This window comes from Nicrophorus vespilloides, unplaced genomic scaffold, assembly GCF_001412225.1.
Source record: "Nicrophorus vespilloides isolate i.1.1-1 unplaced genomic scaffold, Nicve_v1.0, whole genome shotgun sequence".
In the NCBI taxonomy this organism is placed as follows: domain Eukaryota; kingdom Metazoa; phylum Arthropoda; class Insecta; order Coleoptera; family Silphidae; genus Nicrophorus; species Nicrophorus vespilloides.
The window spans coordinates 9,709-32,973 of NW_017097057.1; the positions used below are offsets into that span (position 1 = coordinate 9,709).

The 23,265-nt window shown below is 37.5% G+C and overlaps 4 protein-coding genes across 5 annotated transcripts in view; 1 reads left to right on the forward strand and 3 right to left on the reverse strand.

Moving 5' to 3' along the window:
• Positions 1–7,261, reverse strand: part of LOC108558789 (A-kinase anchor protein 9-like) — a 9,995-nt gene extending 2,734 nt beyond the window's left edge. The window contains 11 exon segments of the mRNA XM_017915822.1: positions 1–1,147; positions 1,208–1,486; positions 1,544–1,909; positions 2,595–2,657; positions 2,999–3,166; positions 3,399–3,565; positions 3,621–4,452; positions 4,550–4,663; positions 5,424–6,320; positions 6,377–6,786; positions 6,851–7,261. The exon segment at positions 1–1,147 is cut by the window's left edge and continues 7 nt beyond it. Of these exon segments, the coding sequence (XP_017771311.1) occupies positions 1–1,147; positions 1,208–1,486; positions 1,544–1,909; positions 2,595–2,657; positions 2,999–3,166; positions 3,399–3,565; positions 3,621–4,452; positions 4,550–4,663; positions 5,424–6,320; positions 6,377–6,786; positions 6,851–7,019 (4,612 nt within the window). The 5' untranslated portion in view covers positions 7,020–7,261.
• Positions 7,262–7,557: 296 nt separating this feature from the next.
• Positions 7,558–10,237, reverse strand: LOC108558785 (SWI/SNF-related matrix-associated actin-dependent regulator of chromatin subfamily A-like protein 1). Its single transcript, XM_017915816.1, has 6 exons — positions 9,735–10,237; positions 9,463–9,676; positions 9,266–9,400; positions 8,535–9,206; positions 8,199–8,481; positions 7,558–8,113 (listed from the first exon to the last, which is right to left on the reverse strand). The coding sequence occupies exons 1-6, from the start codon at positions 10,141–10,143 to the stop codon at positions 7,631–7,633; spliced, it is 2,196 nt and encodes a 731-aa protein (XP_017771305.1). The 5' UTR covers positions 10,144–10,237; the 3' UTR covers positions 7,558–7,630.
• A 3,131-nt stretch (positions 10,238–13,368) lies between these two features.
• On the reverse strand, positions 13,369–15,418 carry LOC108558791 (zinc finger CCHC domain-containing protein 24-like). 2 transcript variants are annotated; one of them, XM_017915825.1, is made up of 5 exons: positions 15,198–15,418; positions 14,292–14,443; positions 13,996–14,238; positions 13,599–13,763; positions 13,369–13,546 (listed from the first exon to the last, which is right to left on the reverse strand). In XM_017915825.1, exons 2-5 carry the CDS (start codon positions 14,439–14,441, stop codon positions 13,433–13,435), a joined length of 672 nt encoding a protein of 223 aa, XP_017771314.1. In that variant the 5' UTR covers positions 14,442–14,443; positions 15,198–15,418; the 3' UTR covers positions 13,369–13,432. The 2 variants fall into 2 exon arrangements, with proteins under 2 accessions (XP_017771314.1, XP_017771313.1); XM_017915824.1 differs by having other exon boundaries at positions 13,373–13,546; positions 13,599–13,772.
• A 1,793-nt stretch (positions 15,419–17,211) lies between these two features.
• LOC108558788 (cyclin-dependent kinase-like 4) lies at positions 17,212–23,005 on the forward strand. The gene is made up of 7 exons (XM_017915821.1): positions 17,212–17,370; positions 20,620–20,838; positions 20,894–21,088; positions 21,144–21,435; positions 21,494–22,396; positions 22,479–22,552; positions 22,624–23,005. The coding sequence occupies exons 2-7, from the start codon at positions 20,671–20,673 to the stop codon at positions 22,675–22,677; spliced, it is 1,686 nt and encodes a 561-aa protein (XP_017771310.1). The 5' UTR covers positions 17,212–17,370; positions 20,620–20,670; the 3' UTR covers positions 22,678–23,005.
• The last annotated feature ends 260 nt before the right edge of the window (positions 23,006–23,265 follow it).

A 23,265-nucleotide genomic window follows, 5' to 3' on the forward strand; every position in this document is an offset into this window, starting at 1 on the left:
CGGATTTATCGTGTTTGAGCGTTTTCAAATCTTCGCACAGCTTTTGCTTTTCACTCAGCAGCACCTTCAATTCGTTATCTTTCTCCGCCTGGAGCGCTTTCAATGCATCGTTATTTTTCTCGATGTCCAGAATGGCCGCCTCCTTGTCATGTTTCAACACTTTAATCGACTCGATTTCCCGAATCAATTCGTTAATTCCCTTATCCTTGTCATCCAGTTTCGTTTTGAACGCAACGATCTCCTCCTGCAAGGCTTTCTCGTTATCCTTCTTTTCTTTAGCTAATCTATAGTACATGTCATCTTTCCTCTTGTTATCCTCTGCGAGCAAAGCCTTGTCCTTCTCTAGCACTTCCAGCGCAGATTTCATCTCGTTCAGCTGCAGCCGGAGTTCGTTCTCTTGACGCATACTTTCCTCCTTCACGCTCTTCAGCTGATCCTCGAAGTGGACGCGCTTTTGGATCTCAGTGGAATTAGGTTTCGAGAGAGGCGCCTCGACAGTGTAGTTGATGTTCGGTGGTCCTATGCGCTCTATACTGGACAACTCCGGCGCCAGATGGAAATTCGTAGTTTCCGCGGACAGTTCCAAGCTGGCGCATCTCGATTCCGCCTTCCTCATTGGATCAACGTAGACATCGCTCTTATTCATCTTTTCAGAATTAATCGTCGCGTACAGCTCGAGCTGCTTCTCAGTATCAGACAGCTTTATTTTGAGGATTTCGATATCCCTGTTTTTATCTGCTATTATGTTATCCACCAGATTGGGCAGCAGCTGATTGTTCTGAGCATCGCTCTCTATTTTGGCGCGAAGCAAATCGTTCTCCGACTTCAACTTGTTCATCTGGTGCTGAAGATCTGTTAAAACATCATCGTCGCTTATTTCAGATTCACGATCGTGCAGCCGTTGCCGCGTCTCCTCGATTATCTTCTTCAGTTGCTTGATGGTACTTTCTTTGGAGTGCAGAGTGTCCATGAGGTGCTGAATCTCCGTTTCCAACTCGTGAATTCTCATCTCCAATTTGGAATTGGTCTGCTTCTGACTTTGATCCGCTTGGATCCTCTGATCGTCCAAGCGAATTTGAAGCGAAGATATTAGTACCAGTTGCTCCGAGAACTGCTCCTGCAATATGTTCTTCTCGTTGTGAACCTCCTGTAATAATAGTAAGTAGGTTAATTGGTGGTAATGTTCGCTTTATGGTTTACTGCTTACATCGAAATCGGCTTTAAGCGAGTTGAACTGCATGTCCAAATCTTGTATCCTTTTGACAGCCATTTGTTCGGCCCTCGTGTGTCTGATCAGTTTTTCCTTGAGCCTGGCCAGCTGCTGCAATGGAATGTCGCAATCGTCCGCTGTCGATGTAGGAGTTTGAGGCCTTATTTGATCGCGCGCCGACATTTCCTCTGAAGGTGAGCTGCACGTCGTCGAAGCCAATTGCACGCACTCCAAGTCTCTGATACCCCTGTCCACGCCCAACTCGAACTCGTGCAACTGAAAAAAACTACAATTAAGTACACACGATAGTTAAACAACGCACAAAGATTCTACCTGATGCTGAATGTGGTTCAAAACACTTTTATTCCCAGCCAACTCGTTGGTGACTCTCAGCTTCTCTATCTCCTCCTCCAGCTGCTGTATCTGATGGTTTTTACTATCCTCACGTTGCTCCAACAGCAAAGCCAACGACTCGTTGGTTTCCCTATGCTGTTCCACCAGCTTCTTGTAAGCATCCGATAGTTCCAACTCGGAAGTCTCCTTCTCCTTCAGCTGAGTCTCCAAGTGGACGATGATCTCGCGCAGCCCGTGCACCTTCTCTACGGCTTCATTTTTCTCGCGCTCTACAATTGCATGCTGAACCTCCTCATGGTGAAGATGCTTCGTAATCTCGCGCATCTGCAGATCCAAATGCTCCACCTATAATCCACCATCAAACAATCCATTAGCAAAAAATAATAATTATAATAACAACAAACAACAATCTTTCCACTCTGAAATAAATCACTTGTCTCGGATTATTTCTTACATCTTAAACAGTTTGACTGGAATCGTTGTACTAATTTGTCGCAGTATTCGCAGTAGGAATTTGAATTTGATGAACAATGCGGTCGAAACGAGAGGCAGCTCGAGAGGCGCGAGTTTCCTGAATCCACGCTACAGAAATAGCTTTTGACCGAAATAGACAAGGCCCAAGAAAGAACGTGTATGTGTACAAACCGCACGCACTAAGTGGAGGATCTCTTTAATTGTCTTTGAATGAACGTTCCTTCTCCCTTCCTTAGACTAAACAAACGCCCCACTAAATAAGAACGACTTCCATCCAAAAAAAACGTAAACTCTTTCAAAGGAATTTAAAAACAACATAGCACGAATTTTACAATTAACGACACAAATTCCGAACTTTTTTTTTTTAAGAATTTAAAATTGTAAACTTACCGGCGCTGTAAACATGAAATTGAATTACACTTAAAAACTAGAGATTCTAAATGTTTGCAAATAGTGCCTACGAGTGCGTATATTAGTAAGAAATTAAAAACAACTAAATAGTATTTGGAGAGAAAGAGAGAGAGTTTGGATAAATTAATGTAAATTGTTAACTTACAGTGGGAATGAGATTATCGTAAATGCGTTTGCAGCAGATATTCATGGTGTCCGTGCCCTGGTCCTAAGCAATGCACAAACCAAAACCCCAGCAGAAATGCAACACACCCAAAACGTGAATTGGTTAGGATGAATACAAAGTTAGCAAAAAAATATAAAATCAAACAATATTAGTGAATGGTGGTGAATGGTGCGCGACGCAACTGCATTTAAAGCGTTTCCAATAATTGCGCTCATTTTAACTGAACGTTAACATTAGTTTTTATGGCCCTTTCAGTGCGCAGGTACCATAAAGATGTTGTTGTTGTTGTTATTTATCGGACGCTTAAATTTCAGTTGCGAATGGTAAAATGTAAACAAGTTATTAGGTATAGTTAATGATCGTTTAAGTATTTGGAATTTCACCTCTTGGCATGTCCGCTCGTACGCAAGGAGATTCGTTTCCTTATCGCGCAACTGCGTCCTCAGGTCTTCGATGTTCCTTTGGGCCTCGTCCCTTTCCTGCTCCCTTTCCGCAGCCTGCTCGTCCAGAAATTGGTTTCGCTCGCGTAACTTCTTGTTGGCCGCTTCCATCTTGTTATTATTATGAGTGTGATTAGCAAAAAGCTCGAAATACATAATTGTTCTTGTCGCGAAGAACACGACGATATAAGAAGAAAGAAGCGGAAAATGTGAAATGACATGAAATTAATTTCAAGCAAAACCGTTTGGTAGTAGAAATTTGGCGTATATAAAAACGTAAAATAAATATGAACCGGGGATATCGACTGGTGATAAGATACTGACGAGACGAGACAAGACTCACCTGTTGCAAGAAATCTTCGCGCTGCGTTTTCGCTTCTTCCAGAAGCTTATCTCCGACCCGACACAGATCCTCGACGAGTTGCCACAGTGGGCTATCTTCCTTTGTGGATAATTCCATGGCCAAAGCTCGGGCCTTCTCTTGAAGCTCCGGCAAAGAGTGCTCCATCACTAAAACAAGATAAATTAACACTTCAAATTAAAGCAATTATAATTAAGTACGCACCGCTTCGTCTTGTTCCCAACTTCTCGTTTTCACCGTAACCCTCCGACACGACTTCCTTCCGATTAGATTCCACCAACTCGGCTATCTTTCCTTTGGCTTTGACCAAATCCATTTCCAGGACATTATTCTTGGCCAGAACCTGATCCAATCGCGTCTCCAGACCTCCGCGCTCCGACTCCAACCTCGAGTTCAACTCCTTGATCTCCTTCAACTCCTTCGTCAAATCGTATATTTTTCTCGTCAGATCCGCGACTCGTTTATCCAGAGACTCTTCACTCTCATCATCATCCTTCTTTTTGATCTGACTCAAGACCAGCACTTCATTGGCATCCGACGCAAGCCTCTCCAAACACCCACTCAAAACGCTCTCCAACACTTCTGAAATACTCTCGTCATCAGTCCTATCCAAGACACCGCTCAAATCAGGTGTTATGCGAACGCGTTTCGATGTACTCGAAGTCGCCGAGTCGTCCAAGTTAATATCTCCCAGTTGCGTAATTTTATCCACCAAAGTGCTGTTCAATTCATGCTCGCATTGCGAACAATAAACTAATAAATCTATAACAGTTTTCTTCAGATTCGCCGTTGATTTCTTCAGCGTGTTCCGTTCCTTGACCACATCTGCATCATCCGAGTCCCGCAAGCTTCTTCTCCTCGCCCTCTCCATAGCCCCATTGAACATCCTGATGTGCTCCTCTTTAAGCTTAGAAATCTCTTCGTCGTGAGCAGTCTTCAGTTCGTCGATTTCCGCTTCGTATTTTTCTGTGAACTTTGTTTTGATTCCGAGAAGTTCGTCGGGCCAAACGGCTCCAACCGGATCAGCAGAAAGCACCTAAAGAAACATAATTCATCAACATCGTACATATACTTGTGCATTCTTCAAAGGATATATTCTCGTAACGAAAGATGTTAGATGTTGTTGGATTTACCTCGATCTGATGAGTGAGATTTGACATGAAATCGTTGACCGCCAAAGCCGTTTGCTCCTTTACACGAATCTCATAACTTTTCACGACATACCCGAGCTCATCATCCCCATTAGGCTATGTTATTTTTTTTTAAGTCACAAACAAAGGAAAGAAAACAAAAATAGATTAATAGAAACATGCAGACACTGACATGATCTTAAAAGCATGCAATTATTATTATATAAATGATAATTAAACAATAAACAATCAAAACTAATTAACATTTAAAAATAAACTTCTCATGAAGAAAGTTTCAATTAATTATTGACACAATTAACAAATAATAATTAACAATTATTAAGTAAAGACAATATCATTACTAATCAACTAAATTTTATTTCGGTTTAATTTGTGGCCCAGCTTTCGCCGGGCGCTCAAAAAATTGAGATTAGACTCATTTGAGTTGTTCCCCTCCACGGAAATCTTTAGTAAAAGGCGAAAGATTTATTCGCTTTGAAGGGAAACCAGAGTACCGAACATGGGAATTTTGGAGTCTATAGACCACCGTTAATACCGTGACTATAGCAGCGACTTAAGAAGAGCGCCATCTGTTGATGGTCACTTTATTTTCTTATCAAATTTCTCTTTACTTATCTCAAATATAATTACGAAATGTAATGTGTTATTATTGTGTTAATGTAATTAATTATGCTGCAATAATTCAACCTTGTTGATAATATCAAAGTAAAATAAATTTTGATTTGGTATTTTTAATCTTTAAGAGGATTCCCTTCTTTGGATTTGTTGTAAAATAGATCAATATTATTAGATAGACTTGTCACATAAATTAATTAACGTTAATATAGTAAGCTGAATAATTGAAATTGAAACTTACCTCTTGAACTGTGGTTATTGTGGCTCTGGTTGTTTCGTCCAATTCTTTTTGCAAAGACTCGCACCTTTCCTCGTACGCTTTCATTCTACCTTCGCAGTCCAATTTCAGTAATGCGATCAGCTTGTCGATCTCGTCGCGGATGCCATCGTAGTCTTGCGCGGAGATGGTGATCAGATCGTATTTGCTGAGAGCCTCCGAAGCTCTGTCCAGTTGCCTCTTCAGTTCAAACAAGTTCCCTTTCGCGCAGACGAGCTCTTTGCCGGCATCTCCACCGGCGTAGATCAGATCCGAGGCGAGCTCCGGCTCGGAGCCGGTGCTGCAGTTCGACAGCTTCCTGCTGTGCTGACTGAATATCTCGTCCGAGTAATTCTTCTCCATATCGGCGCACTTCTTCTCGTAGTACATCCGAAGCTCCTCCATCTCCTTCAGATGCTTAGCGTCCAGCTCCTCCTTCATCGTCCTCACATCAACGGATCCGCTCTTCACGTTCCCCAGCAACTCGCGCAACTTCTTCACCTCCCCCACGTACTCATCCTTCTCAGTCTCATGGTTTTCCTTAACAATCCTAATCTCATCCTCCAACTGCCTACCATTCGTCTTCTTAATCTCCAACAATATCTCCCTCAACAAATTAATTTGATGCGGCTGCAACGTAGATTCCAGCTCTTTACACATCTCACCCTGTGCACCACTTAAACTGTCCCTTCTCACTTCACCGCTTTGACTCTGGAATTGCTCGTACATTTTTTTAATATCATCGCGCAAATTGTCAATTTCCTTCTTGTAATTCTCGCAAATCACATCCTGCTCCTTCTCCTTGCTTATCTTCATCTCAAGTGTATCCATTAAATCCTTAATAACCAATTCCCTCTGCTTTAAAGCAGTTTCAAATTCAATCTGCAACACAAAACACGTAAAAAATAACAATACCAACAATCAGTTTAAATTCTCACTTTGTCCACTTCATTCTGATCTTTGTATTCCGTTAATGTATCCATCTCCTCAGCACTGACAGTGCTTTGGTTGCTGATGACCTGCTTCTGCTCTGAGCCTTTATTTAAATACTCCTTAATACTTCCATCGCCCAAACTGAAAGCCTCAAATATATTGAGGCTGGCTTCGATGGAATCACATGAATCACTCTTCAGCTTCTCACTCTCTGATCGAAAACCGAAAATGATTTCCTGCAGGAGATCTCTGATGTTCTGACTAGTTGAATTTGTGATGGGATCTGATGGTGGCGATGATGGATTGTTTTCTTCTGATAAATTTGTTTGGCTCGTGTGATGCAGGGCTATATTCGAAATCTCCACTTCATGCAGAGAACGGTCATTCTCTATGCTGTTCACACTTGAGAGGTGCTCTGAACATGAAATAATTGAGTAAATTATGAAGTTGGCATGCATTTATATAATAATTCCGCTCACCTGATATGCTGCTACCAGCGGATACTGGTCTGTCCTCTTGATGTGATCTCTTGCTGTTACCCTCTGGCAAGAGCATAGGACTGAGTGTTAGGGAAGAGTCTGTGCTGCATGAAGGAGTGCTATTTTCGGACACTGCCTCAGCACCCTTATCTCTTTCCTTATGGTACATATTTAGCTAAATATAGAACGTCTTCACTTAAATATATATATATATGTGTAAAGAAGGCATTTATTTCAGAACATCTTCAATTGAAATGAAGTTCCAATTTTTTTATGCTAAAAACCTTCTGCTTTCTTGTCTTCACATCCAAACAATTGAACACACTCTTAACATTTCACGCTTTAACAACAAACTAACCACAAATATTGTTACACTAAAACAACAAAGAAATTATTTTTTTTCTCGAAAATAAAATGAAATCAATGTTACAATAAAATAAAACCACTTGAAAATGTATCCTTCTATAGTTGCATCACTGACTTATTTATGTTCATTGGCAGTTACCATAACAACATTACGTATATTGAGTTGCCTATACTACAAATATAGGAATTTGAATTATCTTTACTCGACCTTTATATGTTCATTGGCAGTTACCATAACAACATTACGTATATTGAGTTGCCTATACTACAATATAGGAATTTGAATTGTCTTTACTCGAGCAACAGTTTATTAAAGAATTGATTGATTAATTCATAAGGAATTAGATAGAAACATTTGTTTGATGTATAATATAATTTAATGAGTATAAACATAACAAAATAAAGATTTTAAAATTAAAAATCAATGCCGTTGAAGAGATCGTCCAAATCATCGTTCAACATGTGCTCCTCCACAGTCTTATGTGCATCGTTCTTGGGTGTTTCGCTTCGTATACTGGTTGGCAGATCCTTCTGCGTTTGAAAATTAATAAATATATCGATGTCCTCGTCCAGCATATCTTCATCACAGTCTGTTTTCGCGGCAGCCTTCTTATCCGGCGATTTAAAATAACTAGAGATATCTAAGGTGTTTGAGCTTGTCAAGCTGTTGTTTAAATTCGTGGCGATCTGACCATCAGAAGCAGGTTTCTTCTGGTTCGTCACGTTCACATCTTTATAAGATTCGGACATCAAACCGATTTCCTTTAACGTTTTCTGCTTGTTCTGGAGCAGCGGCCAAATCGAGTCATCCGATGTTCGCGGTGCTAGCAGGTATTGAATGGTAACGTGTCCTTCCTGTCCGATACGATGCGCTCGTGATTCAGCCTGACTCAAAATCTGCAAAAGCAAATTAAACATTAACTGCTGCTGCTTCACCAATTGATGTAATTAAACAGCTTAAGCTCACAAATCAATAACTTACACTTGGATTCCAGTGAAGCTCCGCGAAGAGAACCAATTGGGCGGCTGTTAACGTAATACCCGCGTTCGCAGCGGTTATAGATAAGACGGCGCACGTAAAACTATCGTCCAATTGGAATTTATCCACGTAATACTTTCGTTGATCACAGGTCGTGTTTCCATCTATCCTAATGTATTTCTTGTTCTTCTTGACTAACACTTTTTCGATGGCGTTCAGCATCACTTGGTGATGGGCAAAAACCAGAAACTTTCTATCGGTTTCCAAGACTTGCATAATGTAAGAACTGAAAATTGATATTGTTAGTAAGGAATGTTAATGACATCATCGAAATGTTACCATACTGAAGGCACCTTTATTTTCGCTGTTTCGGCGAAGAACGTTAGCAACGCAGCGTGCTTTTCCTTCTTCACGTTTGCGTATTTCGCGGCGAGCGACATCAAGCAATCCTGATCTTCTTGGCTGAACTGTGACAACTGCACGTCCAGCGTGATCACTTCTTGCGTTTTGTTTGGCAGAGATTTGAGTACTTCTTCCTTCGTCCTTCTGATCATGAACTTCTTTGCTAGGATTATCTCCAGCTCTTGCAGGTTGCTTTGCCCTGTAGCATCCCACCCGAAACCGGTCTGCTTGCCGTCGCAATACCGCGTGCTGAATTCGTAAAACGTACCGAAGAACTTCGCATCTATCAGCGACAGTTGCGAGAAGAGTTCGCTCGGTCTGGAGAGCGCCGGAGTTCCGCTGAGCAGAATCACGCGTTTCGCTCTTTTGCACACATCGATGGCGGCTTTCGTGCATTTAGCTTTGAAGTTTTTGAGAACGTGCGACTCATCTATAATAATCACACCGAAGTTCCTCTGCAACAATTTATCCGAACATCTTGTGAGCAAATCGTGGCTGACTATCAGAATTAAGGCGCGATCGATGAAATCTTTGCCGGACGTCATGTATTGAACGCTCATCACAGGCACTGAAGTAAGGTATTTGTGTATGGTTTCCTCCCAAACGTTCCTACAATCAAATATGTTACTCAAACTTAACGATTTCCTTATGCAAGAAGTTAGAATTACCTCATCGACGCTGTGGTCACAATGAGCATAGGCCAATCAGGTTTATAGTAGCAGGCAATTCCGAGCGCTTGAAAAGTCTTCCCAAGACCCATATCATCAGCAATCATGCATCTACCATTCTTGCCGATTCCAAAGCTAAAAAAATATCTTCAATTAGAAATTCCTTCAACAAACAACATTTTTAATCAAATACAAACCATACTCCTTCCTCCTGGAAAGGCATTAAAGCAGTCAACAGTTCATTATCAATACAAGTTAAATCGTATAAAATATTTTCACTTTTCTGCCAGCAGACTTTCAATGCGTATATTGGTAATTTATCAACAACAACTGCCGGTTTCAAAGGTGCCAATTTATTTTGCAAACTTTCATAGTCTGTGATATTAAAATTCCAAATTCTGCTCTGCGGATCTAAAAATAAAAAATATAATTAACTGCTTTAAAAGTTCTACAAAAAAATATAAATTACCATAGAACCTTGTTGGAAGTGTTTTCATTACATCGATTGCAGCCTGATTGAATCCAGAGAATGTAACAGCGAACCTATTTGGACTCACCAAAGCCAGTTTAGCTGTAGTCACTTCATTTTTTAAACCATAAAATTGCAGTGGTTTCTGCACACCAATTTGTTGTTTCTCATATGGTTTGTAATGGTTCTGCTTCATCGATTGCTGTACACTGTTGTCTCTCATTTTAAAGTAGTTCGATTTGGATATCGGAGGTGACTGCTGTTGCCTGACACCTGCATCTTCTTTCCCTTTGAAAAAAGTTGATGGATAATTATTTTGGTTGAACTGTTGCTTCGCCTTTTTGGCAGCCAATTTTCGCAGAGCCTCCGCTCGTTTCGCCTGTATCTGTTCATCCGTGCACTGCATCATCTTTTCAGCTATAATTCTCACTAATTCTATTGATTTTACATTATTACAATCACAATAAAAATATATGAAATTTGGGTTATCATATTTGTTATTGTCAGAGCTGAAAACCAAAGAAACAGAAATAAAACTTACAAATCACCAAGCGTGCCACCACACCAAATAAATATATAAGCTAATTAAAATTTTTAATTAATTAATACGCTAATTAAAGATAAAACTCTAAGCTTTCCAATGCATCTATCAAAAGATTTGTGGCTGCTACCGTTTTCTTGTAATTAATTATCAAAATTTAAAAACAACATTGCTCATGCAGTATGTTTATTTTTTTTGTATTTCTCGCTAACGAGAAATCACACAAACTTCAATTAATATATGAACTAAAGATAAAATTCTAAGCTTTCCAATGCATCTATCAAAAGGTTCGTGGCTGCTACCGTTTTCTTGTAATTAATTATCAAAATTAAAAACAACATTGCTCAAGCCTCGAAAATGCAGTATGTTCAATTTTTTTTGTATTTCTCGTTAAGGAGAAATCACACAAACTTCAATTAATATATGAATTAAAGATAAAACTCTAAGCTTTCCAATGCATCTATCAAAAAGTTTGTGGCTGCTACCGTTTTCTTGTAATTAATTATCAAAATTAAAAACAACATTCCTCAAAGTCTCGAAAATGCAGTATGTTCAATTTTTTTGTATTTCTCGTTAACGAGAAATCACACAAACTTCAATTAATATATGAATTAAAGATAAAACTGTAAGCTTTCCAATGCATCTATCAAAAGATTTGTGGCTGCTACCGTTTTCTTGTAATTGATTATCAAAATTAAAAACAACATTGCTCATGCAGTATGTTCAATTTTTTTGTATTTCTCGTTAAGGAGAAATCACACAAATTTCAATTAATATATGAATTAAAGATAAAACTCTAAGCTTTCCAATGCATCTATCAATAGGTTCGTGGCTGCTATCGTTTTCTTATAATTAATTATCAAAATTAAAAACAACATTGCTCAAAGTCTCGAAAATGCAGCATGTTCATTTTTTTTTGTCTTTCTCGTTAACGAGAAATCACACAAACTTCAATTAATATATGAATGAAAGATAAAACTCTAGACATTCTAACGCACCTACTCTGAGATCTATGGCTTCAACAGTTTTCTTGTAATTAAATTTTAAATTTGAAAAAATATATTTTATTTATGAACCTCGAAAATGTATATCGTTTTTCTCGGTAACCACAAACCACACAATCATAAATTAACACAATAATTAATGATCAAAATTTAAGCTTTCCATTGCGCTTATTGTAAGATCTGTGGCTATTGCGGTTATCCAATAATAAGAGAATCTTTATGTTTATCAACTTAGATATACGTTTTTAGGACATCTCTTGGTCGAGCCTCAAAGCTTGCAGTTCAGGCATTTTGGCGCTGCTCAAATTCCGACTTTTTAATTACGGCCTCTATTAATAATATTAATTAACAGTAACATGTATAATTTATTTCTTTATTTTATTCTCTAAAGATATAATTGATTGGATACTTATTGATTGAGTAATTAGTAAATAATGTAACTGCTCCAGCGACATCTGTCGCTCATTTTGTGAATCGTAGATATCATAAATTTTTGATTATGCAACCATTGAAACAGTATGTTTGAAATTTCATAATAGCTTTCAGTAGTTTTCAGATATTTATAGATCAATATATGAATTAAAGATAAAACTCTAAGCTTTCCAATGCATCAATCAAAAGATTTGTGGCTGCTACCGTTTTCTTGTAATTAATTATCAAAATTAAAAACAACATTGCTCAAGCCTCGAATATGCAGTATATTCATTTTTTTTTGTATTTCTCATTAAGAAGAAATCACACAAATTTCAATTAATATATGAAATAAAGATAAAACTCTAAGCTTTCCAATGCATCTATCAAAAAGTTTGTGGCTGCTACCGTTTTCTTGTAATTAATTGTGAAAATTAAAAACAACATTCCTCAAGTCTCGAAAATGCAGCATGTTCAATTTTTATATATTTCTCGTTAACGAGAAATCAGACAAACTTCAATTAATATATGAATTAAAGATAAAACTAGAGACATTCTAATGCATTTATTCTGAGATCTATGGCTTCAACAGTTTTCTTGTAATTTAAATTTTAAATTTGAACAAATATATTTTATCTATGAACCTCGAAAATGTATATCGTTTTTCTCGGTAACCACAAACCACACAATCATCAATTAACACAGTAAAGATTAAAATTTAAGCTTTCTGTTGCGCTTATTGTAAGTTCTTTGGCTATTGCGGTTATCCAATAATAAGAGAATCTTTATGTTTTTCGACTAAGATATACGTTTTTAGGACATCTCTTGGTCGAGTATCAAAGCTTGCAGTTCAGGCATTTTGGCGCTGCTCAAATCCCGACTTTTTAATTACGGCCTCTAATTATAATATTAATTAACAGGAATATGTACAATATATTTCTCTGTTTTATTCTCTAAAGATATAATTGATTGGATACTTATTGATTGAGTAATTAGTAAATAATTTAACTATTCCAGCGACATCTGTCGCTCATTTTGTGAATCGTAGATATCATAAATTTATGGTTATGCAACCATTAAAACAGTATATTTAAAATTTCATAATAGCTTTGAGTAGTTTTCATAATTTTCAGATATTTACAGATAGGAAACAATTATAAAAATGAAGACGATGTTGAAATGAATACTTTTTATTTGACAACACTAATAGCAAATAGAATAAATGAGAAATAAAATCTGTGTGGAAATACACAACGTTTCATATTCAACAACAACTAATAGATAGATAAATAACAAATATATAGACTTTTCTCCATTTTTTACACATAGTTAAAACATTTGCTTCGTATATACATATTGAGAACTGGTAATCAATGTAAAATAGCTCAAATTTATACAGACAATTATTAAATTAAAAAGTAACATCTACAGGGTGTTTTCTTTAGTATTTAGCGAAATAATTATGATAATAATAATTAAAAAAAAGAAACAAGAAAGTGAATAGACCCTGCGTGGTTTTCCTAATACTTAGTATAGTAATAAGTTTTACGATAATAGTAACAGTAGGCCGTCCAAACTACTTCTTTTTTTTTAAATAATAATATATATATATATATAAACTTAAAAGAAATCATACGAAAAATATTCTAAAATTAAGTACAAAATCATAGAAAAGAAAGAAATTGTGTAAAATAAATGAGGAGTGTAAATAATAATAATAGTAGAATAAGTTTTCGAATCGCCTATTGCACTCGTCTGCAGTAGTAACCCAGTTCTTTGCACTTCTGGCATAGATGTTGAGGATGGACTTTGGATTGGTCGGAGACGTCCAAACCGTCGGGTTTCTCTGAAGGCCTCTGAAGAAGAATGTTTTTAGATGAATCGTTGGAATTAGGTAATACGATTTACCTGTTTGTGGGGGTAAACGTTGATGTGGCATTTGATGCATTCCTGCCCCATGTTCGACCACGAGTTTCCGGACATCCACTTCCTCTTGCACTTGGGGCACTTGTACTCGCCGAAGCAGCGCTTCCTGCCCTGATAGGGCGTCTTTCCCTCGCCCTTCGGACGCGCCTGGAAAAGCTGAGTTTGCATTCGTTTAGTCGCTTACGTTTAGCATTCATTATTTGTATTATTTATATTCGCTTCAACCCGAGGAATTAATCTAAATTGCCGACCTCACATGCTGCTGCATCATCAATTACCCAAGCCAAACAATTAAACGATTAAGCTAATGCGAGAGTGTTTGAGGCAGAGAGAGTAGGAGAGTCGTACAGCATCAGCGTTTCTGCACGTTCTCGCTTACCTGCGGACAATCCTTGATGTAATGGCCCTTCTGGAAGCACTGATGACACAGGTAAGTTGCAGGTGGTTGCTTCAGGTTCCTCCGATCGACCACGGCCAGCTCGGACAGTTGATCGGTCAATTCGCAGATGGGATCTGTTGCTTGCATTGCGGGAGACGTGGAGAAGGTTGTTCCGTAGATGCCGTAACCGCCGTATCTCGGTGCTCCCGAAAACGAACTCCAAGACGGAGAAATCACTTTAGCCTTTAGAGAAGGAATTAAAGTTTAAATATACCGAATTATCTGATCTTGCATACCTGATACGGAGGTTCGTTCGTCTGCTCTAAAGCCAAATAGTGCAGCCAGTTTTGAGGGTAGTACGAGTTACCGTAATCCTGCTGCCTCTTCAACTGCACGCCCTTCGACAGAGCGTTCGGTGCAGCGATCAGCGTCGCAGTTGGGGCCATTCCTTTCGAAAAGATTATCACAAAAATTTTAAAATAGAATCTTTGAACAATACTTGCATACAATGTGCAAGATAAGATTAGTAAACATTTATAAACCTAATCGCAATTCTAATGCAACAAACTACATACATTATCAATCAATAAACAATCGAAGAGTTGAAATTATCATTATCATAGAAAAAACAAAATTAGCATTGAAATTTCAAAAAGATTGATAAGGACAGAAATATTATTGTGATTAAGGAAATAATTGTAAATGTGTTTTTCTTATTAGAAATATGCGTTCGGTCCAGCAGCTGCTTTTTGAAGATCAAGCAAGCTGTGGTCAATAAAAACCGATTCTAATACTTATTTTTGGACGAGCGTTTTTGGTTTTCGAGTGTAAAATTACTTTGCGGATTGTAAATTTGTGTGAAATTTGGATGATCACCTGAAGGCCAAAAGACTATACGACTGTAATAATGATGTTGATGATGATTATGATGATGATGATGATGGGAGTAGTAGGAGGGCGCGTGTATAAATAGAGGAAAACGGCAACCTCACGGTGAGGATCCCCGAAATCCGCGCGCATCTCGTCTTTTCCGGAAAAGCGAACGTCGTCGTCTCTCACTCGCACATAAAAATATCCGCAACTATTTCTGTCGACGCCGAATTCGTGGTCCATGCGATGCACGGATCGAACGAAGAGATGAAAAAAATAGAGGTTTAAAAATAGAGGAATGCATCTCGCTTGCTTGCTGTTGATGCACTTACTTTGCTCTTGAATCGAAAAGCGAAATCCGTAAATCCTAAAGTTTCCTCGTACAGGTGATGCACGAAACGTATATGTTGTTTTATTTCAGCACGTTACATTATCACGTTCGCAGTTATTATTTTCTTTGGGTTTTTCGGTCCATTTCTGTCGCGATCCCGACTGGATTTCCGACGGGAACTGCAGGAAAAACGCGCACTAACTAGACTTAGTGAGCGCGTGGTGGAGGGGAACGCTTGGAGGCTTAAAATAAGTCGGGAGGCGGCGGCGGCTGCTGTTGCTGCAAATCTGTATCTTCATAGATCGACGTCAGATCTTCTGGTGGTGTTTATAAGTTTCATGCGACGCTCACATAACGAATTGCACGAATTCGCGCTTTCCACGAAACCGAATCAATTAAGACCAGAAAAGGAAACTAAATATTTATATTATGGAAAAGCCATGAACCTTCTCAACACTCAACACTTTATAGCTTACATTCAACATTTTTAGTACTCTTCCAAACACAAACAAATACTCGACAAGAATTTCAAAATCACAAATTACAAAAATAAACAATCTTTACAATTATAATTATTGGAATTGGTATTAATAAGTATTAAGTGTTAACTATGCCAAAGCGTAGCAAACGTAGTAAATAACGTTTATTATTATATTTTTTTCTTCTCTCTTCTCTTTGGATGTGCGCCAAATGAAAACCATTAAAAGAGTTTTACGACTATATTAGTTTCTCGCACTTTTCAGCTTAATATTAACAATATTTATATTGAATTCTTGATGAATAATTGTGATTATTTTTTTTTTCGGAAGAAAATAAACGGATCAAAACGCAGCTTAATATTAACAATATTTATATTGAATTCTAGATGTGGAATTTCGATGAATAATTGTGATTATTTTTTTTTTCGGAAGAAAATAAACGGATCAAAACGCTTTGCTTCACTGTTGAAGTTGCATAAATGACAGTGGATTTGAATAGCGTCAGGCCGGAGGTCAAAACAAGAACCTCTTCAACTAAAATAACAACCGTTTGTATTATTTTAGTTCGTGTGTCTTTGGTTTCGTTCTTGAACTATTAATATTTACAGACATTTATAAGTGAGGATAAATTGCAAAAAAAAAACGGATTGAAATAATGTAAGTTTCTGCAAATATTTAACAGTAAATTAATTTAAAAATGTCTTTAACTAATTGTAAAAACTAATTTCTTAAGTAAATCTATCAAAAAAAAGTTTTGATAAAGATTTGAAAGTTTTATTATTAAGAACTTTCATTTTATATTCTTCGTAGATCATAATGTGTATTTTGTTGGATGCTATAAGTTTTAAAAACTAATACATTTCAAATTAATTTTAAACTTTTCGGTGTATTTGAAATTATTATTATATTTTAATACAGGCAACCCAATATACACCGAAGCTACACGATTATCTGCATTCGTCGTTAATTATTTTAATTACTTTGCGTAATTGGCTTCAAATGTAATAATTAAAGGCTAAATTAGTTAGAAATAATAAGTTTTACTTATATATAAAATATTTACAATTTAATACCATTGATTTATAGCAATGGAAATTCTTTAATTTAAATTTGAAAAATAATTAAAGAAATTTCTATTTTTTTTTAAAGTTAAATTTGGTGCATTTCCTACAATTAGACTTGTGAAATTATTAGAATATTTAATATATAGATGAAAAAATTAAATTTATCTATTGAAACTAGGTCAAAGTTAAGATCGCAACTTTACTTAATAGAAATTTAAAGTTTATTTGAAAAGACGAATTGATTATTAAATAAATTCAATATATTTTAGTTTGAATTTCATTTCATATTGAATTGATTTTTTCACGAAAATTGAAGAAATGCGTGCGTTTTTCCGCTCGTCGAAATATTCGGATAGATTGATTTGTGTGTGTGTGTGCGGGCTTCACGCGTCGCCATCGAAACCGAAACGCGGGGGTGGGCTTTTGCATAGCGTCGCGACGCCGGTTTCCATGCAGACAGTGTGCGTGCGGAGTTCGCGACGGTAACGACGGCGTTTATTTTGTTTATTTTTACGTTGCATTGCAATAAATATAAACAAAATTGAAATTGTTGACTTTTGTGCGGTGGGGGTAAATCGAGCCGTTTTTTTTGAAAACTAGCCCAAAAAGGATCAGTATTGCTTTGAATTTGGTAAGCGGACCCACAGGTTATTTATTATGAGCGACTTGATTGCAATTACACGTAACATAATTAAGTTTGCCATGGAAACAAGGAAATATCTTCTGTTGTTCAAAGTTTTTAGTTGTTAAGAATGCACGAATTTCTGCCCAGTTCTAAATTTACGTGAGTTCGCACAATCGATCGATTCTTGTTACTGTTTAGATCGAGATTTAAATAACTTTTCGTGGAAAGTTTTTTAAATCGAGAATTCATTTAATTAGCACAACAACTTCAAAAGTTTTATAATATACGAAGTTCTAATTGTGACTAGATTTATTTTTGCAGGTTTTGAAATAAAAATAAATGTTCTAATTACTTTCAAACTTGTTAACTCAAGAATTAAACTTATAGAAATTTCAGTTTTTTTTTCAATTAAAGCTGGAATATTAAAGTACTTTTTATTAATCCTTTTCGATTTTGACTTAGTAAAATTGACTTTACTAATTATTAAAAAGAACAGTAATTACAGTTGAAATATATTGCATAAAAGCATTTATTATTTATTCTGTTTTCTTTTCAATGGCAATTTGCGATAATTCGACGTACATATTTCATCCATCTCGAGGACGGAATTACCGATGCAAATCGACGTCAGGTCGCGGCACGAAAGCGCACACAAAAATATTATTTGCTCCTTGTTACAAAATAAAGCAGGACGAAAATCCCATTAGATAAATAAACGTTTTATCGATCAATTCAAAATGAATCTACAAGGATTTAGGAATCATCAATTCTCGATTCAGTAATAACGTCCGGGGTTTTCCGGATGCGACCTATTTCTGCGGGCATTTTCGGTGTTTCAAAAATCGCCACGCCAAATCGCAATTAATCTCTGGTTCGAGCACCTCCATCCATCACTGATTGCGTCCCGTATTTTCGTTTTCATCGATTTTCTCGTAAAAGAAAAAAAAATGTAGTTAAAATTGTCGCATGCATAATTAACTGAACTGTAGTAGAAACAAGGAGCGATTGATCATATGGGTATTGAAACGACAAGTGGATTTTGTGTTCTTTAGGTCTTTTTTCGTCAATCGATAAAAGTCTCATTACGAACGGCTTTTCCCTATTGTTTCCGTAAATTTTATGTAACGAGCTCTCCCTCTTATGTATTTCTTTGCATGTAATGTAATTCTCGTTGAGGGTTGTTGAACCTTCTGGGGTTTCCTTCTCCCCCAGACGGACCCAGACTGACCAGCTTTACGACCACGCGATTCTCGATCGACCAATTGCATAAAATTTCTTGGACTATTACCAAAACAAATTTGCATGTGCCGCATTAAAAACAGGGGGCTTTGAAATTTCGCCCTCGTTTGTTAAATGTTAAAGTTCAGGGTTAAAACGCATGCAATTGCATTGCCACCCGTGCATCGCGATTACATCGCTATCATTATACAAAAAAAACATATTTACAAGTTGTTGTATTAAAATGTAAATAAAACGTTCTAGTTTATTGATTTTTGTTACCTTTTCATTTTATAGTTTCAATTTTCATAATGTTATAAAATGTACGCGTTCGTATTAACAAGAGCTAAAATTGGATTGTTTGTGAACGGTGACGTGCTTTCAGCTATAAATATACATATATGTTGGGAATTATTAAATATCTTATTAACCCAAATATAGTCTCGTGTCTGGAGACGTAAAAGCTGGTGGAAATCAATTGCAGTCTCGTTCGTTCTCCATTGACATTGTCGGACGTTCGTTTTAATTTAATATTGATGCGACGCGGAACGACAATCTCTTCCTTTTCTGAAGACCATTAATAATGTATGTTTTTCGGTTTTTATTTACCGATCATCGTGTTATTTCAGAGGTTCTCAAACTTTTTTGTGTCGTAGACCCCTTGCCATGTTTTTCGGTTTTGGGTAGACCCCCTAGATCTTAGTATAATTATTAAGATCTTTACTCTGAGACTGTGCGTATGCTTGTAACAAGATGATACTGGTATATCATTATGTGGAGGTTTTTACAAGTATGTTGAGATCTGGTCTATATCAAAATCCCGACAACCATAATCCCGACTGTATTATTATTATAATGTATACAATAACATTTTTAAATTATTCCGAAACGTAGTCACCATCTATTATTATTTAACTATTATTTAATATTAATAACAATAAATTATTATGAATAATTCAATGAAATCAAATACAATAAATAACAACAATTAATAATCTCAACTCCCCCCGTTATATTCTAGAAATTAAAAAAAAAACTCGAGCGATGAATTTTTAATCATCATAAACAAGCTATCCCTAGATAAAAAAAAACTCGAGCGAGAATTTTTAAAACTATCTTTATTATAATACATAAATGAATAAAATAGCTATTCCGCGAAGATAACTCATTAATGTTCTGTTTTGTCGATCATTTACAATAAAAGACACTGTCGGGATTTCGATTAGTCGGAATTTTCATACAGTCCGGATTTTGGTTGTCGGGATTTCGATACAGTCGGAATTTCGAACGTCGGAATTTTGATACAGTCCGGATTATGGTTGTCGGGATTTCGATACAGTCGGTGTTTCGATACAGTAGGGATTTCGATACAGTCGGAATTTCGAACGTCGGGATTTCGAATGTCGGGATTTTGATTGTCCCCCATTGTGGACCCCCATTTTCATTTCATGGACCCCCAAATTTTTTTTTCGCTGACGTAGACCCCTGGGGGTCGATATAGACCACTTTGGGAATTACTGTGTTATTTGAATGTTAATGATTGATGATGCATAGTTTTGTCTATTCAGGACAACTTCTCAACTTTTTGTATTGAATTATCTGAATTTCTTGTAATGTTGTAAACTTGCTCATTTGTAAGTTGAAGTTCCTATAAGAAAGAAAAGAGGATAAGCGAACTTAGAAACTAGAAGACTATTGTTAATTAAAGATTCTTTTAGAGAAGATTTTTGTGTTTCTTTAAGATCTTGAAATGTGGGGTCGATATAGACCACTTTGGGAATTACTGTGTTATTTGAATGTTAATGATTGATGATGTATAGTTTTGTCTATTCAGGACAACTTCTCACCTTTTTATATTGTATTATCTGAATTTCTTGTAATGTTGTAAACTTGCTCATTTGTAAGTTGAAGTTCCTGTAAGAAAGAAAAGAGGATAAACGAACTTGGAAACTAGAAGACTATTGTTAATTAAAGATTCTATTAGTGAAGATTTCTTTAAGATCTTGAAATGTTTTAAAATTTGTATGTGTTTTTCAGATGGGTTAAATAAATGGAATACGAAAAGTGCGAGGAAACTGAAGAGTGAAAATGGAACGTTACGAGCAGTTGTCGGTGGTCGGGGAGGGTTCTTACGGGGTCGTCCTGAAGTGCAGACACCGGGAAACGGATCAGATTGTCGCGGTGAAGAAATTCCTGGAGACGGAGGAGGATGCGAGCGTGCGGAGGATGGCGTTGCGCGAAATCAGGATGCTGAAGGTTTGCTAAAATCCTTCAATTCTTAGAAACATTTTAAAGTTTGTTTTTGCTGCAGAAATTACGGCATGAAAACCTCGTGACGATGATCGAGGTGTTCCGTCATAGGAAACGTTTCTACTTGGTGTTCGAGTTCATGGATGGGACTGTTCTCGATGAACTGGAGAAGACGAACGGTGGACTCGGTGAAGATAAATCGCGCGAGAGGATATTTCAAGTGTGCCGTGCCATCTCGTACATTCATTCAAATAATGTGAGATTTCCTCCGCGTAGTTTCGATGATGCGTTTGCATTGTGTTTGTTTGTAGATTATTCATAGGGATGTGAAACCTGAGAACGTTTTGGTCTCTTCTTTGGGGGTGGTGAAGCTGTGCGATTTCGGGTTTGCAAGATTGGTGAGCAGCGCTGGAGATCCATGCACTGAGTACGTCGCAACTCGCTGGTATCGCGCGCCTGAGCTTCTCGTCGGTGAGCAACAGTACGGAGCCGGAGTGGACATTTGGGCAATCGGTTGTCTCTTCTCGGAGATGATCACCGGTGATCCTCTATTCCCCGGAGAAAGCGATATAGATCAGCTCTATTTGATAGTCAAAACCATAGGTATTTAACAACTCTTTATTTATTATATCATTACTCGTTTTTGAAACGTTTATTGTAGGTAAACCTTGCCAAAGACATCAACAGTTAATGTCGAAGAATTCTCAGCTGAGAGGAATGATACGATCCGCAGCGAACGACGCTAATATTCTCTACAAGAATTTCTCGGCGTGGTCGCTTCTCTCTTTAGATTTCTTGATCGCTTGCATGAAGATGGATCCGCAGGTGAGGCCAGCTTCCGAAGATCTCCTCAAACACAGCTACTTCACGCACGACAAGTTCCCGCAACGTTTCCTCCCGGCGCTCCGCTCCAAAGTGTCCACGGAATTCAGCTCGAATCCGCTGCTGCGGAAGTACAAGACGGAAATCCTGATGGCCACGGATAAAACGGACGAGACTAAATTAAGACGTTCCTCGCAAGCTGAGGTTCCGCGTTGGAGGTTGAGTTTGGTGGAGGGACGCACCAAGAGGAAGTTTAGCTGCGACAACGCGAAGACTTATACGCAGAAAACCGGGTTGACGTTCTTGAAGCAGCAGCAGCAGCAGCCTCCGGCCATTCGCGTGGACAGTTTGGAGAGGAGCATCGAGAATTTGAAGCAGATCTCGTTGAGGCCAACGTCTGAACGTAAGATGACTTTGGAGAGCGGTTACCAAACGCAGTATCAGTCGTTGCAGTCCTTCACGGAGAAGTCCTCGTCTCAGCAGGGAAGTCTGACGTTTAAGGAGCCCAAGAAGAGTCCGAACATTATACAGAGTATACACAATACGTCTATTAAGGGAACGTTCAATCAGGTGCCGTTGATCACGCCGCCCAGGGAATCGTTCATGAAGAGATTGGCCAGGAATAGTGATTCCAATTTGAACTTTGATCCTCTCTTAAGTTTGGGATTGAATAAACCGGCGTGGATCAGCAAGAAGACGCCGCCCAAGAAGGATGATTTTACGTTACCCGATTTACCTGGAGGTAATTTCAAGTTTATCAATGCTTTCGCAACAATTCAGCTAAATTAACTAAGAGTAAATTAATAATGTTTGTTTCTTTGTAGCAACGAGCAGTCCGCAGAAGCTGAAGCGAAAACAGAACCTGGACTGTAGCCCGGATCAACCGCTCGTGACGCCGGTGAGTAAAACGATTCGAAAATATCCATTCAAGTCTGCAAATTGTGCAATTTGTCGTGTTGATGTTCGCAGAGGATCGGTTCGAACTCCTCCGAAAAGTCCGGGAAAGTTTTACCAATGATGTGACTGATTCAGCATTTCCGCAAACGCAACCAACACCACCATCATCATCAACAAACCGACCACAAGAAGTAGTGTTTCTTTGTTTCATTTTGTTTGTTGTTGTTGTTGAAACCGAAAGAGAAGCGTGCAGAATGTTGTGTATTTTTGCGTCGAAGAAATCGTGATAAATTTCTTTTGTATTATATAATAAACTATGTATATACATCGAGGTTGCTTTTACAGGAAGTGAGGTATAAAAAGGCGAAACGGAAGTACAATTCCGAAATGACTCTAGTGAGGATCCACTGACAAGGAAAAGAAAACGTCGGTGGTGTTTGTGCAGATTTTTGGATCCAATACTCTCTATTATTTTCCGTTTTCCTCCCAATGTGTTTATATAACTTTAGTTTATACAAATTGTATATAAATATATATATAAAATGATATTTTTTTAAAATAAATACTATAAAATCAAATCATTTTTAATTCAGGATTGAGTTGGAATCGAAGATCTGCTCTACTGGTAATTCGATTTTAACAATTGTGATTAGTGCAAAGATCTTCTGGCGCAATTTCCACGGTCCAATTCCTCCCGTTGCACAGAAAAACTCA